General features: G+C 34.5%; 3 protein-coding genes and 1 long non-coding RNA gene across 4 annotated transcripts; 2 read left to right on the forward strand and 2 right to left on the reverse strand.

Moving 5' to 3' along the window:
- Window positions 1,380-4,940, forward strand: LOC18604998 (protein SIEVE ELEMENT OCCLUSION B). The gene is made up of 7 exons (XM_018116699.1): window positions 1,380-1,589; window positions 1,717-1,824; window positions 2,175-2,623; window positions 2,715-2,824; window positions 3,095-3,240; window positions 3,328-3,807; window positions 3,994-4,940. Exons 1-7 carry the CDS (start codon window positions 1,380-1,382, stop codon window positions 4,606-4,608), a joined length of 2,118 nt encoding a protein of 705 aa, XP_017972188.1. The 3' UTR covers window positions 4,609-4,940.
- On the reverse strand, window positions 7,170-8,175 carry LOC18604999. Its single transcript, XR_001926960.1, has 2 exons — window positions 7,998-8,175; window positions 7,170-7,729 (listed from the first exon to the last, which is right to left on the reverse strand). It is a non-coding gene; the product is annotated as an uncharacterized LOC18604999 (long non-coding RNA).
- On the forward strand, window positions 9,840-12,240 carry LOC18605000 (leucine-rich repeat receptor-like serine/threonine/tyrosine-protein kinase SOBIR1). The gene has a single exon (XM_018118113.1). The coding sequence runs from the start codon at window positions 10,065-10,067 to the stop codon at window positions 11,976-11,978; it is 1,914 nt and encodes a 637-aa protein (XP_017973602.1). The 5' UTR covers window positions 9,840-10,064; the 3' UTR covers window positions 11,979-12,240.
- LOC18605001 (centromere protein X) lies at window positions 13,058-14,575 on the reverse strand. The gene is made up of 7 exons (XM_018118114.1): window positions 14,398-14,575; window positions 14,245-14,293; window positions 14,109-14,155; window positions 13,987-14,026; window positions 13,861-13,914; window positions 13,638-13,742; window positions 13,058-13,382 (listed from the first exon to the last, which is right to left on the reverse strand). The coding sequence occupies exons 1-6, from the start codon at window positions 14,428-14,430 to the stop codon at window positions 13,639-13,641; spliced, it is 327 nt and encodes a 108-aa protein (XP_017973603.1). The 5' UTR covers window positions 14,431-14,575; the 3' UTR covers window positions 13,058-13,382; window position 13,638.

Consider the following 19,257-nt stretch of genomic DNA (forward strand, 5'->3'; position numbering starts at 1 on the left):
AAAAAAATTGATTTGAATAAGGAATGATCATCATGATCCATGATGATCACGTCGCCTATTCATATAAGTTAAGCATAATAATCAAATTAATCTGAATTATTTGTTTGATTACAAATTTGTTTTGATAAAAAGATATATATTTTTCATATTTGTTGTTATTACAAATTACATACGTCACCGTAATTGAAGTTAAAGAAAATTATATGCAATGAATGCATATGCTTAAAAAAAAATTTCAAACAGAGAGCTGAAACATATTGTACATATAACATAAAACTAAATAAACTTTAGCACCAACAAGTTTCAAATATAAATTGAAAAAGTTCAAAAAAATTATATAAAAAAGATAACTGTTCCTCTGGAAACTGTCATTAAAGTAATGAAAAATAACTTGAGGGGTTAAACTTAAAGCAGGAGCCTTTGTTTATTATTTAGTAGCCCAGCTTGCAGACTTTACATGTGTGCATTGAACTTTTTGTTCATTCGTTTATTAAAAGGGAAAGCTTAAATAGATAGTTATTATTTTATTAAAAAATTTATAAATTTTTTTTAAAAAATATCAATCAAACAAAACTTATTCTTCTTTGTATCTCCACATGAAAACCAACAAACAAAAAATAGAGTTTATTTAATTAGAAGATCATCTTCGCCTCTTTTGTTTAATTTTTCTAGTTATATCCGAAAAAAAAGTAAAAAAGAAGAGATGCCTTAGTGGGACAGTTTAGGCACACTTTGGCATAATAATAATCATAATATATAATATAATACTAACACCGGTTTAGATCACATGGCACTTTCAATCTGATAGATTAACGGCAAAAGCTTTATTCTTCCTTATAAGGAATCATCAATCATCAACTTTTTTTCCCTGGGATTATTAGTTAAAGCATCTCTAGCTTTAATCTGAAGTAGGAAACTCATGTTTAAGGAGTAAAAAAGATGATACTCCCACAGGACTTAGCAGGTTAGGTCATGTCAATGACATTGCCTTTGTGATGTCACAAAGTGAAATTTAACTCCCTTGAGCTGCTTCATCAATCATCAGTACAAGTCCTTTTGACTGGGAATGGAAAACTAGCAATCCAGACGACAGTCTCTTTAATTTTTTCACTGTGCAGACAAAGAAGCAGCTTGGGGCCAAGCCCATCACGGCTGCATTTATATTATCTTTATCCTATTACACAGGCTCTTTAGCTTTTCTTAAGACTCCTCTTGCAAGCAAGGTACAAATTCGATCTGCCTTTATTCCATTTGCTCATCACTATATTAACCTAGGAATGCTTATTAAAGAAACCACAATACACCAACTACTTGAATATCTCGGCAGACATACCTATATTTATATATTCCTTTTGTAGCATATCCAGCATTTTCCAAATATGGCAACCCCCAACGTACATCCTTCTAAATCGCAGCAACTGCTCAGGAGAGAGCGCCGAATTTTCTCAGTATCTGATGATAATTCCATGATGAAGCAGATTCAGTCAACTCATGCCCCTGATGATCGTGTAGTTGATGTCAAGCCCATTCTCCAAATTATCGAGAATGTTTTGCGTCATGTCACTCCTAACATTGATCGTGCTCTAAATGTACTACGTTTCTAGTACTTTAGTTTTTTTTGTTCCATGACTAGCCTAATTTTATGTATACATACAAGTCTTTAAAATACTTGTCGGTATTCAATTTCGATCTGACATGTGCTTTAAATTTTCGTAGGCTGCAGATCAAGGACACATCGATGGCTTTGATGATAGAGCCAGCCTGGCAGCTATAGATGGCATGCTTGAAGCATTGGCCTTTATCGTACACAAAATCTCCTGCGAGGTTACTCAACGTTTATAACATTCCATTTCAGTGCCTTTATGCAGTTACACTGATACTTTTTCTGATTTCGACTTGAGTGCATATAAATATAAATCGAATGTCCTTAATGGCCCTATACTTTCGTTTTGAATGGTGATAAAACAACAGGCTTTTATTAGAAAAGATTGTGGGGATTATACAAAGACGACAGATATATTTGACAAAATATAAATATCTCAAGTACAATTAGATCTCTCAAGACGATCATCCCTTTCTGCTCTACCGAATTCTCCTTGTCTTACATTGAAGTCTTGATATAAAGATGATGATGAGGAGGAGGAGGATAATTGTGTCTGAATGTGTGTTTGTAGATATCATGCAAGTGCTCAGGTGGAGGAGATGCCCATTCAACAACAATGGCGCTGCTCAACATGCTTTCAAGCTATTCGTGGGATGCAAAAGTGGTGCTAACCTTAGCAGCTTTTTCTGTGAATATTGGGGAGTTTTGGCTTATTGTTCAGCTCTGCACTACAAACTCACTTGCCAAGTCCGTGGCCCTTCTTAAGCAACTGCCAGACATCTTAGAGCATTCTCACAACCTGAAACCCCAATTTGATGCACTTAACAATCTCATCAAGGCAATGATGGATGTAACCAAGTGCATTGTTGAGTTTACAGAGCTACCTTCTCAGTATATTTTGAGCGATGTGCCACCAATGTCAATCGCCATGGCTCATATCCCCACAGCTGCATACTGGACAATGCGAAGCGTTGTGGCTTGCGCTTCACAGATTGCAAGCCTTGTGGGCTTGAAACATGAGTAAGACACAAACTTTAACCTGCTCAATGCCTCAACCCAATTAATATGATAAATTTACCAGTAACTAATCAATCGTTTTCGTTGATTTTAGGCACATTACAGCAACCTCGGAGGCATGGGAACTATCAAGCTTGGCGCATAAAGTCAGCAGCATACACGATCACCTTCAAAAACTATTACGTCAATGTTATCAGCACATCGGTGAGTCCTCGGATATATCATTGCAAAATTATGATATATAAGCACTTAAATCGGAGAAAATTTTCTTCAAGGCCTTTCTGCTCTTTTTGTCTTTTGGTTCTTTATGAGAAATTACCTCACAGCAGGAGAAGAAAGACCTAAAACGCTGACCGTAAAATGGCTACCATTATTTTCCCGATTATGCAAATATATATAGACTTCGATAAAATATGTGATAAAGGTTAAATGCTTACTGATCAAGGAATTGACAAAGATCATAATGGGATGCAGATGAGAAGAAGCAGGCAGAAGCTTATGAAGGCCTGGCGCACAGTTTTGGAACTCCTCAATTGGACAACTTGAAGATTCTCATAAAACTTTTCTCGCTCGGCAAGGAAGATCCTCAAAATGCTCTCTTGGGTCCAGATAAGACCAAGGTCTGTTTCCAAGGATCCATTTCATTTTCACATCCCTGTTTCAATTTAATTAGATGTATAACAGTATACTTCTGCTGGTACAAACAGGTTCATATGGACGTACTCAGGAGAAAGCATGTGTTACTGCTCATTTCGGATCTTGATATCTCCCCAGACGAGATTCAGGTTTTTGAGGTTCTGTACAAATATGAACGGGTATCGTCTGAGCTTAACTATGAGATCGTATGGCTCCCAATTGTGGACATGTCAACTTGGAATGATGGTCATCAGCAAAAATTTTTGAACCTGCAATCAATTATGCCATGGTATACTGTGCACCACCCTTCCATTATTGAACCAGCAGTCATTAAGTACACCAAAGAGGTATGGCGTTTCGTAAAGAAGCCGATTGTTGTGACCCTGGATCCACAAGGAAAGGTCACATGCCCAAATGCCCTCAACATGTTGTGGATATGGGGAAATACAGCCTTCCCTTTCAACACTGAGACAGAGGAAAGTCTGTGGAAGACACAGGCTTGGACGATTGAGCTACTTGTTGACGGGCTTGAAGCAAACTTACATACTTGGGTACAGACTCACCCACCTTTTGCAGATAGAAACATATGCCAAAATGTTTTAACATTTAGAATGCTGTTTTACACACCGCAAGTATATACATATATGCAACCACTTGCTTATCATATGTCTATCTCTTGATTCTCAATATGCTTAATTCATTCACTTTCTGATCATGTGCCTTGCTTTAATTATCAGATGAAACAACAGAAAGTCATCTGTCTATATGGTGGTGAAGAATTAGACTGGATCGAAAGTTTCACTTCCGAAACAAAAAAGGTTGCACAGGCTCTGGGCATCGGCTTAGAGATGGTTTATGTTGGAAAGAACAACGCCAGGGAGAGGGTAAGAAAGATTACCGGTTTTATCAATGAGAAGCAGCTTAGTCACGCCTGGCAAGATGGCACTATTTGGTTCTTTTGGAACCGGTTGGAGAGCATGTTGTTCTCGAAAACGCGACATGGCAAGACCAATGAAACTGACGTTATAAAGCAGGAGGTCATGACACTACTTGGCTACGATGGGAGCGAACATGGATGGGCAGTATTCTTTTTAGGATCAATTGAAATGGTCAGGGCCAAGGGAGACAAAGCTCTAAGCAGCATGCAGAGTTTTGAAACTTGGGAATACCTTGCTCGAGAAATGGGTTTTATGCCAGCACTCCGAAAGTACCTGGAAGGGATTGCCGAAGATCATCACTGCACCCGTCTTATCCTTCCAGGTATCAGTGGGGGAATTGCAGAGAGGGTGGTCTGTGCTGAGTGTGGACGTCCCATGGAGATGTATTTCATGTATCGCTGCTGTGTCGATTAACCCAAAAGCGAAGCCTTTGAGCAAATTAAGCCTGGAAACCAGAATAACAATTACTCTTCGGTTTTAATTTGCTCAAGGTCATGAATGATATATGGTAAGATGAACTAGAAGGTCTAATGCTCTTGTATTTGCTTTCTGTTTGCTATTATTAGCATTTCTACATTCTACTGTAGTGGTGATGTTTGTGAGATAATATTTAGGACTCTTTTACAACTCATCTTTGGTTGTTGAGGAGTCTTAGTGAGTACTAATGATAGTGTGCCGTGCTGTGCCTGCGTTGTAAGATTACTTTGCTAAAATAATCAGTTTTCCGAGTTTGTGGCTTTGGTATTGCTCTCCCTCTCTCTCTCTGAGTAGTCTTTTTCTGTGTGTTTTTTATCTCCTAATAATCTGGGATTAACGTTAGGGAGCCATGTTTGGAAGCAGGAAGTCCCTTGTCTGTGTTTGAAACGGAGGCTAAAGTAACTGAATTGGGCTTTAAAGATTCCAGACTTCCTGTAAACTAGGCTGATCATGGAAATCATCTCCGATTACAAACTGGGCCCTCCTGCTCTTTGTCTCCCTCAGGGCCTTTTCGGCCCTTTCTAAATTTCGCCACGGGAATATAGTAAAAACTAGTTTCTGGTTACCCCAACCTAGACAAATTATATACATCAGTAGTCAATCGACTGACTTCTCTTGAAAATCTTAGAAGTGTAAGATTTTTTTTTCAACATTGTCTGAACTCACAACCAGTTAACTATTATCATATCAGAACAACTGTGGCAAACAGTTATAGTAATGAAATACTAGTCGAAAACTTTAAGTGGAGAAAAGAAGTAGAAACAAAAACGTACATGAGCCAGAAGGCAAGCATGTTTGATCCATCAAGTTGATGTCTATAGACTCTAAGATCATTCATGGTCATGGAAATGTTGTTATGTGTCCATTCACGCGTATGGGAAGGTTCCCTGGAAAAAGAGCAAGGCAAGATTGAAAGTTGAAACTTGAGTTAAAAAACCATTAACGACTTGAGTAATTTGGGAGGACAAAGACTGCCACCTCATACTTTCACACATCCAGCTACTTTGCCACTTCAATTTCTTGGGAAAAGTAGAATGGAATAATTCTTTTCCCAGAAACCGAAGCTTAGCAGAGCCCATCTCTGAATTAATTTGTCTTCGGGTTCCCTTTGCAACATTAAAATAAAACAACATAGTAATTGGTCTGAAACAAATCACATGTAGGCCAATACGAACTGATGACAATGTTTCTTATTTCTTCCTTTTTGATGGTTTTGGTCTTATAATGCTATGCAATATGGAAACCATAGTTTAATGTTATGAATACATCTCTCATGAAAATTTCAAACAGGGAGTAGTCTGCGCCTGCAGGTTGACTAGCAACCAGCTCTACAGGTGCCAGGTGTATGGCAACCTTGATTTGCACCGACCCTCCCCTTTCTATATTCAGGCTAGTATACCTTTGCTGTCTTCAGGCATTTGTAGAGTTGAAAACCTTATCAAACAAAGTGACTATATTCTGCTCCTTTGTATTTCTCTGCCTCAGTTGACCATTTGATATTAATACGGATTATACTAAGCCTCGTTGAAGATCGTTCATGTTAGGATGACATGTACCAGGGCCATTCAATTTTTTATATCAGATTGTTTCTTCACATCAAATTCTAATCCACAATTCCTTTATTTATTTCCATAACAAACAGCCTCAGACACTACAACCGTGCCACTAAGATTTATCTTAGCTATGAAATTCCAAGCTTGACTCCGGTTTTAGTATTGAATTCATTTAAATATACAGTAAGTCAACCTTTAATTGTGAATCGAATTATATTGGGTTGTATACCCCAAAACAGTCGCAGTTAAGAATTAAAGACAGAATTGAACATGATTAACTACCAAAGAACAGAATTACATCAAAAGTAAACAGTTTCAGGGTCAAAATAGATCAATTCTGGTAGAGATGCAGGTAAACCACATAAAACAATTAGTTTGTATAGTGGAGGCTTACCGATGGAATTAAACGGAGATTTTTGGAGTGGCGATAACCCCTTCGGAGGACAGACAAGTTGGAGCAGTCTTGAAAATCAGGGTGTTACATTAATCAAACAAGCCTTTTATAACCCACCATACATGGTAGGCCAGTGAGGCATTAGCATGCCAATGAAGAGCTCTCCATGCCAAAGCAAGGAACAAAATCCCTACTTATCTTTTTCTCTTTTCTCTGTTCCCCTGCTTTCTTGTCGCCATGATAGTCATCAAATCATCCTATATGTTACGTATTCATCAGTGTCTTGATTCTATATGTTTCTTGATTGCATTCTTGCATGTTACACACACTACGTTTCTCTCTCTTTCCGGTAGCTTGAACCCGTAATTAGTGATTATTTGATCTTTGATTCAACATAGATTCATAATAATAAGATTGATTAAGACCGTAATTACACCATAGAAATTAAGTGCAGCCACATCTTTATGAGATACCCTTCCATTGCTTTATATGTTGGTTCTTTCTTAGGCAATACATAGACAAGCAAAATTAGAACAGCAAGAACCAACCCAAAAGAAGGAAAATCAGTAAGATTTGCTTAAGACCATGTTACATAATATGAGATTGGGTTATAGTGACTTTGAGATTGGGGCAAAAAAGGGAGGAAAATCTCTTTTAAAAAATACTGCAGCTAAGCAATAAGCAAGGTAAAATAGCGAAAGAAACAAAGTTGAAGCAACCCAGCGAGTCAAACTCTGCAACTTGGAAGACATTGACACATCACTTTAAGAACAAATTCAAAGAAAAAACTAAATTCTAGAGTTTCCAATGTCCTGCAAAACACCGATTCCATTCAACAATTTTGTCATGATCGCCACTTTGCTCAGCTATTTAACCAGTGAAGCAAGCAGCTCCCCTTTCATCGTCCATGACCACCAGCATCGCCGTCCGCAATTTCATCGGCTCGGTTCAGTTTTCTGAGTAGATGGGCTACGATGTTTCCCAGGCAGACTCTATTCAAGTCTTTGATTGGGTGGGTGGCTTTCAAAGCTTCAATGGGTCGTTTTGTGGGGAGACGTTGACAGCAAAGTAGCATCGCCACCAATTTTCTTTCATTTTCACACTTCTTTTTCTTCAGGAAAAAGAGAGAAAACAGTTATTATACAATTTACCAAAAACAAGAAAATAAAATCCATGAAATTCATTTTCTCATATGTGCAAAAGTATAAAATAAAACACAAACAAAGTAAAGAATAATAGTTTCTCAACTAAAGTTTAATTCAGTGACCTTTGTAAGATGATGATGCATAGAGTTTTGATGTAACGACCAGGAAATTGACAGGAGTTAACACCCTATACCCTACTGCATTGATTTGTTTTACAATTGTTATGATAAGAACCTGAATATAAACGCAACTGCCAAAGTTATGAGCCGCATTCCCAGGAAGGACGGCAAGGGAAGATCATAGAAATTTCTCTCCAGTGCGAAACCTGATTTGTGATTGCAAAAACATGCCGTGTGGTTCATCTTTTATTAGTCTTCTTCCTTGAGTCTTGACTAACCCCTGCTACGGTTCATGGAAGAAAAGTGCGTCTTCCTGGCTCCATACCCTTGATCCATATATCTAATAACATTTTCTTTTTGAAATCAAAGTCAAATTTGTCCTTACGTTATGACTTAATATTCAATTTGAACATCAATTATATTGATTTTGTTTCTTTATACTTTTGATTTAATTGATTTCTGAAAAAAAAAAAGAAACTAAAATATTTTATGAAATACTCTCTATTAATGTAAATAGCAAATTTTGCTGAATTCCATTACTTTTTCATACAAAAATTAATATACCTAAAAGTATAGTGATGAACTTCAATATTGGTCCATATTAGAGTGACAAATTGGACCTGAATTCAGTTTTTTTTTTTCAATCCTTTTTTGGATTAGGAAACGGTTATATGCTTCAATTTGTTTCAATGGACAATAATTTTATACTTTTCACAATTTTATTCTTTTATTTTCAGTAAAAATGTTGCTCACAAAGTTTATTGTGTACATATAAAATCTTTTACAAAGTATAATCTTACATGAACTAAATAGTAATGGGAAATGAGTATAATCATGTTTAGCTACACTCTCCTCACACTTTAGAAAAACTTTTCTTCCACAAATTTTTAAAAATTAAGAAATATTTTTCTAATTAAAAGAAGATTATTTTTATTATTATTTTGGAAATGTGCATATCACGTGTACTTGGACTTACTGTCCTGGAATTAGGTAATGAAGTCAATAGACTTATTATCAAAGAAGAGGTCAGAGAAAGGAAAGCAAATAGCACTAACGTACTTTTGGAATTATTTATTGTTGTTTTTATTGAAATATTGAAATACTAATAGTCTTTTTAAACTAATGAGAAAGAAATAAAATAACTTGGGAACATTTTAACTATCATTTTCGTGTGTCCACTTCAGCGCCAGAGATCAAAAAGATGATCTAACGGCTGAAAACAAAAGAAAGACCTCAAACGCTCTTTTGTTGACTTGACCCCGCCGGAGTTGACTGGTAGAGTTCTCAGAAGTTTCCCTATATAGCACTGTATTTTCTATGCGTGGGCCAAACGTCGGGGACAGAAGGAAAAATGTGTACAATTCTTGAGAACTGTCTTATTATAATTTAGGTCATTCATAGTTTGAGGGAAATAACAAAGAAATGAAACAAATATATATATATATATATGTTTCATATGGTGTTTTTCTTTTTCTTTTTGTCAATTAAAAAATTACTTTTCTATCACAAACACAATTTAAATTTTTTTAATATCATATACAATTTATTAATAATACAATATTTTTCTTTTTGCAACAAGTAACAACAAATTATGTACCGTTTACTATTTTACCATCATGTAACATGATTGATTCATAAAAAAATACATATTAAATCACGGATTCACAAAAATGAGTTTGAAAACTCTCAATTCAAAAAAATAAATCTTTATGAAGGCAAGAGTTGAATCTTGAGTATGGCTATTGGTGATTTTAACAAGTACTTCAACAAAATTTTGAAAATTTCATGAAATTTACTTAAAGAAATGTTTTAATGTCAAGGTTTCCCTTGCTATTATGGGTATGTGTTTGTCTTCTTCCCTTTGCAGTTACCACAGAACCAAACATTCAGGGTTCAAATAATGAAATCTAAATAAACATTTTAGTCCATTGGATTTCTTGTCTTCATCAAAATCTGAGTTGAGAAATCAGGGGGGTATTGAGCCCTAAACTAAGAAAACAGAAATCAACTTAAAAGATGGGCTCCACAAGCCATGTTTTTCCACACGGTATGAGCTTATAAGAAAAAACCATCCGAGTCATACATCCAACAGCCGCCTACAATTTTAGCAGTATGAGCTAATAATCAAAGCCTCTTAATCGCATCCCCTCCCCACCAAAGCCTCCTTAGTCCGCCACAAAAAATGGCATTCTCTCCCTGCAAACCCCACCACCACCTCCTCCCCTTATTCACTCTCCTTTCTCTCTTCTTCATCTCCAGTGCAAGGCTTACTCTCGACCGTTCAGACTTGAAAGCTCTCTCCACCATCGTCAAGGACTTGGGCATCGACGGTCAACGATTCCCTGCCACCAGTCCTTGCAGCGCTGCTGGTGTTTTCTGTGAGAGAAGGCTCACGGACAACAACACTTATGTTCTCAAAGTCACCAGGATTGTCTTCAAGTCCCAAGGGCTTGATGGGTTTTTGTCTCCTGCACTTGGGAAGCTCTCGGAGCTCAAAGAGCTCTCTGTTTCTCACAACAATATCATTGACCAAGTCCCACCCGAAATTGTTGACTGTAAGAAACTCGAAATTCTTGACCTTCAAAACAACCAGTTTTCCGGTGAAATACCATCCAATTTGTCTTCCTTGATACGTCTTCGAGTTCTTGATCTCTCTTCCAATAGATTTACCGGGAACTTAAGCTTCTTGAAGTATTTTCCTAACATGGAAAGTCTATCTCTTGCAAACAATCTGTTTTCCGGGAAGATCCCTCCGTCTATACGTTCATTTCGAAACCTTCGATTCTTCGACTTCTCTGGAAACAGTTTTCTTGAAGGTTCAGCTCCATTAATGAGCAAAGTTGATGAATCAGCTCTCTCTCGATACCCCAAACGGTATATTTTTGCTGAGAGGAATTCAACAAACAAAAATAAAAGTAGCGCTGCAGCTCCATCACCAAGTGGAGGCAAATCTGCAACTGCTGCAGGTCCCAGTTCATCAACGTCAACTCCTCACAAGCACAAAAATAAGAAAAGGAAGGTAATGGGATGGATTTTAGGATTCCTTGCTGGAGCTGTAGCTGGGACCATATCTGGATTCATCTTCTCCGTGATGTTTAAACTGGTCTTGGCAGCAATAAGAGGAGGAGGAAAAGATACTGGCCCATCCATCTTTAGTCCATTGATTAAGAAAGCTGAGGACTTAGCGTTTTTAGAGAAAGAAGATGGCTTAGCTTCGTTGGAGATCATAGGGAAAGGAGGGTGTGGAGAAGTTTACAAGGCAGAGTTACCAGGAAGTGGTGGAAAGATGATTGCTATTAAGAAGATTATTCAGCCGCCAAAAGATGCAGCTGAATTGACCGATGAAGATAGTAAGCTTCTGAACAAGAAAATGCGTCAAATCAGATCAGAGATTACCACGGTCGGTCAAATTCGACATAGAAATCTTCTTCCTCTGTTGGCCCATGTTTCTCGACCCGACTGTCATTACCTTGTGTACGAGTTCATGAAGAATGGAAGCTTGCAAGATATCTTACATCAAGTTTCCTTGGGGGCAAGGGAGCTCGATTGGCCTGCTCGGCAGAGGATTGCCATAGGCGTGGCAGCTGGGCTTGAATATCTTCACACGCACCATAGTCCGCGTATTATTCACAGAGATCTCAAACCAGGAAATATCCTCCTTGATGATGACATGGAAGCTAGAATCGCAGATTTTGGCCTTGCAAAGGCAATGCCCGATGCTAACACCCATGTAACTACCTCCAATTTGGCAGGAACAGTGGGATATATAGCACCAGAGTATCACCAGACACTCAAGTTCACAGATAGGTGTGATATTTATAGCTTTGGGGTTATACTTGGGGTTTTGGTGATGGGGAAGCTTCCATCTGATGAGTTCTTTCAGCACACTGATGAGATGAGTTTGGTCAAGTGGATGAGAAACATAATGACCTCAGACAATCCCAGTCAGGCAATTGATCCTAAGCTACTGGGACAGGGGCATGAAGAACAAATGCTCCTGGTTCTGAAGATTGCTTACTTTTGCACTTTGGACGATCCAAAGGAGAGACCTAGCAGTAAGGATGTTAGGTGCATGTTGTCTCAAATCAAAAACTAAGATGAAGGTAATGTCAGGAGAATGTCTGAAATAATTATGCAAGTGTTGAAGAATGTGTATTAGTTTATCCTAAATGTTTTTTGTTTTGTCTTTGTTTTTACCCGATATGGTCCTTGCGTGTAACCAGTTGTTGCAATGATTGTAAGAAATGTATCTGTATTTGGATTCCCCAATCGAATTAGAAATTTGGGCATACCATATCTATAACCTGCACTTTCATTGGTCAAATTGCTGAATCAAGTATGAAAGAAGGTTTTTTTCGTTTTTTCCTCTTAACTATTAATGAAGAAAAAGTTTAGATTCACATATTCGTGTCTGGGAGAGGAGAATTTTAAAAAGCCTGAATCAGATATCACCGCACTCGAGATATCTTTGTTCTTTTCCGTCGAAAAAAAGTTCAAAGTTTTATTGGTCGTTTGGCAAATGGAGTCGGGGCAGGGCCACTACCATCGTGTAACATGTGAATTTAATTACCATGGAATTTTGGTGGGATCAAAAGAGATGGGAAGAGAGGGACGCAACCCATCAAACTAGACAAGGCAGCACAAAATAGAGAATGGGTTAAACTAGCGATAAGTGAGGATAATGAGAGTGAGCCTTTTATCTAACATAATGTGAAAGTGGGGAAGACTTCTCTGAAAAAAGGCCTTTATACAAGTTGTGGAAATGAAAGTAGGATAGCCAAAGAGCTCTCTTTATGACAAAGAATATCTTTCACATACTTAGTAGTTTCTCCTCCTAGAATCGCTTACCCTTTTCTTTGAGAAAAAAGCTTGCTTCATCTTTAACATTTCTCTCAAATGAGAAGAAAATATAGTGATGAGAACACAACCAGCAACAGGACTACCTTTCTACACAGTATCACACATCAATTAAACTGCCCAGATGAATAAGATTACAATACGCAAATGTCAGTCTGCCTTCTGAGGCAACCGATTTTCTGCACATGGTCAATTAGCCAAGAAAATGAAACAAAGATGTAAAAAATCTATAGTTTCTTTCTAGGATAATAACATGTCCCTCTCTAGATAATTGCATGTGACAACTTGCAGTAACATGAGCTGACATTTCTATTCTTATGATTCAAACCACATCAAGGGGGTCGACTAGAATAAAATAAGATTTGCAGAGAACATTATGTTGGAATTGGAAAACATGACTGTTAGACATCTTTTTCTTTTACATTAGATTTCCTGAAGAAATATCATGATGAATTGTTACAGATACCACCGGATATACTACAACCTGTATTACATTTATTTCAAGGCATTTATATTTTCCCTATAGAAATTTCCGAATACTTGAGAGGTAACACAAAAAGAGAGGTGTATACCAGCCAGTCATCATCAAAAACCTCCTCAGGTAATCCTTCTACATGGCAAGGTGCAGATAGCATTCTGGGTCCTGTCCATTATAGCACAACAATGATTCCATATACTAGGCAAACATCACCAAAAACTAACAGGGAATACCAGTGGTAAATTTACAAACTCAATAGTTTTCCTTCCGTCAACAAAGCTTCAAATGCTACACCCAGTCATCTTATTCTAGTATTTTTCTATCTCCATACGGTTGCTGTTCTTACCATTTGGGTCCCAAAATAGCCTAATCGAACAATTTGCTTGGCATTTCATTCGTGCAAAAAAGGTTAATAAGTACCTTAGAAATCGAGAAGTAACTGAGGAAGAATCCTTTCTACATGGGTTACTTCAATCTCAGTGCCACCCTCAGCTTCAGCAATTGTAGCAGCTCGCTGCACAGCCTCTGACTCAAGGAACAGAAGGGGATTCCATTACAAAGTGCCATTTTCTTTTCTCAAAGAAATTAAAAAAAAAAAACCTAATCGACAAATTCTCAAATAAACACTAAAATTCGAAAGAACCTGTAATAAAAATTCGAAGAAGTTCAGAACTCAGCTTTAGAGAATCTGCATTCGCTGCAATCAAATAGAGTAGTAATGTAAAATTTATAAAATTCATCCAAGGAAAAAAATGGGAAGAGAAATTACTTGAAGTGGGTCGATTCTTCTTGGATGTTCCAGCTCCAACCTATACTTACACAAAATTAAATAAATAAATAAGAACTTAAAATTTTAGCGAAGAATTTGAGAAATGTGAAAGAAAAAGAAACCTCGGAGTCTAGGGCGTCGGTGTTTTGGATTCCGTTCCTTTCACGCTCTGGAATGGAAATGCCAAAAAAACCTCTAAAATCTGAATTTGAAGTGAGTAAAAATGGGAAGGGAAAAGAGGGAGATGGAATTGCAAACCGTGAGCTTTTCTGGCCCAAATGTGCTTGAAAATGGCGCCAATCAAATCCTTCAAAAAGAAAAACGTCACACAAATAGATTCAAATAGAAAAACAAAAACCAAATGAAAGGAAATAAAAATCATTGTGCAATGGATACATAAAAGGGGATTACAGGATCTAAAGTGGGAGTGTTGTTGTCGGCCATGGCGGAAGTGATTCGGATTTCGAATTGCCTCTTCGCTTCCTCTCTATATTTGAATTGCTTTGATGAACGATTAATAATTTATCAAGGGGCTCTCAAAACACGAGGCCCCTACAGCTCAGTGGTAGAGCGTCAGTCCACGTAGGCATTTTTTTTCCCAAATATTTGCACTTTTGGTTCCTCTGTATAAAACAGTCTAGTCTCCCTGCACAGATGTTTAGTTTTATTGGGAAAATTTAATCAATTATTAGTGCTTTTGTCAATTTGGCATCCTGATAAGAGTAATTTAATTAATTTTTAAAATTATTATTATATAATTTTATTAATTTTTTATTAATTAAAAAAATCTCCAAATAGAGAGCATCGGAGTTCTTTTGGGGATCCTCGAACTGGCTCCCTAAGGCTTCTCAAGGGGAGTCCAATCGGGGCTCCTTAAGAGAGCACTGGTGCTCTCCTTTTTGGGGAGATCGATGCTCTCTTTTATTTAATTTTTTTAAAAATATAATAATAATTTTTAAAATTAATAAAAAAATATTTTAATATTTTCTTAATATCTGTTAATGATGTCTTCATTTTTTAGGTGGAACATGCATTTCAAAAACTAATATACTTATTTAAAATTTTGACTAAAATTTAAAGAGTGAGAATATTTTACTTTAATTTTTTTTCTAAATATTTTACACTTTTGGTTTGTCTAGATAAAATGACATTGTTTAAAAACAGTCTAATCTCCTCACAAGTATTTAACCTTGGAAGTTGGAAACTTAAACCTTGCAAGTTGGAAACATTGACTCAAGCACCTTCATAGTTCATCCTCATTGTCTATAAATACTCTGATATGTATTCTTTTCTTCCTTGGAGAAAATACCAAAGCTTTCCACAATGCTTCAAATAAAAGAACATTTCTTTGTTGAATTCCTTTCATAAAAACAAAAAAGCTGTGAGAAATGTATATGAGTTTAGAGAAAGAGTAAGCATGATGGATTTAGAACCCTTTTTCTTGTTTTCTTGTATTTTTTTCAACTATTTTAATGATTTAGAATATATATTTACGTTGCTAATGAAGTTTTTTGGTATGAATTTAGAACTTTCTTTCTTGGTTTTTTGTATTTCTTTGGTTATGAATCTTTTAGGATGGATTTAGAAATCTTTATCTTTTTTCCTTGTATTTTCTTTCAATTTTTTTAATGGTTTAGAATATATATTTGCGTTGCTAATGAAGCTTTTAGGATGGATTTAGAATTTTTCTTTCTTGTTTTCTTGTATTTCTTTAGTTATGAAGCTTTTAGGATAGATTTAGAACTCTTTTGCTTGTTTTCTTGTATTTTCTTTCAATTTTTTAATGATTTAGAATATATATATATATATACGTTGTTAATGAAGCTTTTAGAATAGATTTAGAACTTTCTTTCTTGTTTTCTTGTATTTCTTTAGTTATGAAGGTTTTAGGATGGATTTAGAACTCTTTTTCTTGTTTTCTTCTATTTTCTTTCAATTTTTTTAATGATTTAGAATATGTATTTACATTGCTAATGAAGCTTTTAGGATGGATGTAGAATTTTCTTTCTTGTTTTCTTGTATTTCTTTAATTATGAAGCTTTTAGGATGGATTTAAATCTCTTTTTTTTTTGTTTTCTTGTATTTTCTTTCAATTTTTTTAATGATTTAGAATATATATTTGAGTTGCTAATGAAGTTTTTAGGATGTATTTAAAATTAACAAAACTTGCTTCTTAGGGGTGTGCTTAGTTGTCTAAATTTGTTTATTTGCTTCCCAATAAGAGTGAAACCTACCTCATTTATGGAAATTCTTATCATAGTTTACATTATAGTTAACATTTAAGATTCTAAATGTTATAAAATAACAATTTACTTGAAGTGGCTAAAGGGTGATAGATTTATTCTTTATTCAATAAGGAATAGGGTTGAATGTAGATGAAGATGTGTATATCAGGCAAATCATTCTCAAAATGTTTGTTGTTTTTTAATATTTTTCTAAATATGATGATGTTGTCATTTTGATTTACATATTTTCTTTATTAGGGTGATATTTTGTTGTCAAATAAACAACTTTTGATGAAATTAGAATAAATTTATTTTCAAAGAAATTAACATATATAGATTCAACTACAACATTAGAATTTAAATCAAGTAATCTATATGTTTTTGGATTTGTGCCTAAATAACAAAACTATTTTTGATGCCTCTACATCCTAATTTTGTCTCTTGAGGATTCGTAATTTTATAACCACACACTTTAAAATTATTTAAATTTAGTTTTCTATCATTATTCCATAATTCATATGGTATCATAAGTAATTTTTTTAAAAGAATTTTATTACTTATATGACATACTGTTAATAAAGCCTTACCTCATAAATCATGCGATAGATGTGCATCTAATAAATCGTGCAATAAATGTGCATTCAATAAATTGTGTCACAGATATGCATTCAAAAACATAGCATTTGTCATATCAACCTAAGCTTTTTTTTATTTTTTTTCTTTTAGGTAATTGATAATTCTATTTTATAGAATTATTTTATCTCAATTTTGTTTTTAAAAGTTAACTAAGTTCTTCAATTTAGGATAAGATTTAGTTATTTTTAGTTAATTTTTCTGATTAGTTTATTTTATTAAGGTATTTTATTTTATGCTTATTTGCCTTATAAGATTGTAAAGGAATAAAGTTCAATTTGGTGAATAAAGGTGTTAAAGAGTCAAGATTTTATTTGTATATATCTCAATATTTTGATCATAACGTCCAAATGACGTGATTCTTGGACCATTGAAAAGCTAAAAGTCAAAGCTAAAATTTTCATATTTACCACTTTGCCCAATTCTACCCTGAAAAGGAGAAAAATGCAAAACAAGTTGACACCGTGGCGCCAAAAAGCAATGCCCTGTAAATAAGCCAAATTGAGGTGAAGGGAGGCTAGAGGGAATCAATTTTAGGTTATTTTAGGAGAAGATTAACCACCAAAAATCGAAAAAAAAAAAAAACAAGATCAACCATGGAAAATTAAAGATTAAAGATCACTAATCTTTAGTTTTTTTTCTTTCTCTAGTTTTCTTGTTTCTTTTGTTTGAGATGGTTAAACTCCATTGTTTTATGTTCTTTATTTTCATTATGAGTAGTTAATTTCTTTTCTCTATGATTGTAATTGAACTCATATGTAGTCTAAATTTTTTAGTCTTTCTCTTGCTTATTTTCAATGGTTTTGGATTGTTTATTCCATTTTGTTTTTAATGCTTTTAAATGTTTGATCACCAATTAAATTGATCAGAAACCTAAACATAACTTAGAAAAGGGATTTTAGTGTAGACTGAAATTGAGATAACATGTGATTCTATTTATTTGCTTAGATGAATAAATTCATTTGTGTGTAGGATAAAGATATGCTTAAATATCGTATGTAGCCAGTATTAGAGCCTAAACTTAATAAATTTGTTTTAATTTCAATTCACATAAGGATATAGTGTTTTGGTTAAAGTGAATATTTTTATAAGAGTCTTGGGAGAGCATAATAAATAAATGAGGACTTTAGGTTAGCAATTCAACTCATTGAAATAAGTTAAGAAAGATAGGTAAAATTTAGATGAAGTGTGAGGAATATTATAATCTTATACTTGTTTAAATTTGATTTTTATTCAATTAAATCGTTGCTTTGATTTTTAATTATTGTTAATTAGTTTGTTTCTTTTGTTAATTAATTTTTAGTTTAATTAGTTATCAACTTTTAATTGTTTGAATAAGACTAAATTGTTTTAATTTTAGTACATAGTAAAATTTTAGATCAATTCTCCATGGGATCGACACTCTGCTTACCATTATATTATCTTTTCGATACGTATACTTGTGTGGGTTGATAATTTTAACAACACTAATCCATTATGTTAGGGTTGCATAAGGAGATGTTATTTGATGAAGTATTCTTTTCTCTTTACAAATTAGAGAAAATGAGTTTGGAAAATATTCTCCTCCTCTATCATTTCGAAAAATTTCAATCTTTTTTTTTTATTTTCAACAACAATTTTAAATTCCTTAAATTTGTTAAATGCTTCATCTTTTGTTTTCATTAAATAAGTATGAGTGAAGCAAGAATAATTATCAATGAATGTTATAATACAATTTCTAATAATTTTGATTTTTTTTCAATTTTTGGAAAAGGTTTCTTAGTTATTTCAAAACTATCTTTTTGACATAAAATATAACCATACTTTGACATAAAATTTAAAGATTGTAAATTTAAATAACTTATTCTAACATGCCATAAATTAAAAGAGTGCTCAACAGTATAAGCAAAAGAATTATTTATTTCATTGATATCGAGTTCGAACATTTCGTCACAAGAATATCATTTTCAACAAATGCAACATTTTTTGATACTACAACGTTATTAGATTCTAGTACAATCTTGAAACTATCATTACACAATAGATGTGCATATACAAGATTTTTTTTAATTTCAGAAATATGGAATACATTAAGTAAAGTTAATTTCTGCCTTGAGATAAATTTTAACTCAACTGTTCCTTTATTAAGTACCTTAGTAGGATTATGGTTCCCCATTAGAATTTCTTTTAGTCTCTTAAGTTCTTCATAACTCTTGAACTATCTTTTGTTATTGCAAACATGAATAGTAGCATTGGAATTGAGCCACTATTTTGAACATTTTGTTATAGTAGCTATCAAGGTTGGTTCTACAATATGTTTATAATGCCATTCCTATATAAGAATGTATGTTTGCTTACTATGATACCTTGAAAATCGTTAAAGGACGACAATATATCAAATGATACAATTAAGTTGAATTAAGCCTTGAACTAG

Source organism: Theobroma cacao, chromosome 3 (assembly GCF_000208745.1).
Source record: "Theobroma cacao cultivar B97-61/B2 chromosome 3, Criollo_cocoa_genome_V2, whole genome shotgun sequence".
In the NCBI taxonomy this organism is placed as follows: Eukaryota; Viridiplantae; Streptophyta; class Magnoliopsida; order Malvales; family Malvaceae; genus Theobroma; species Theobroma cacao.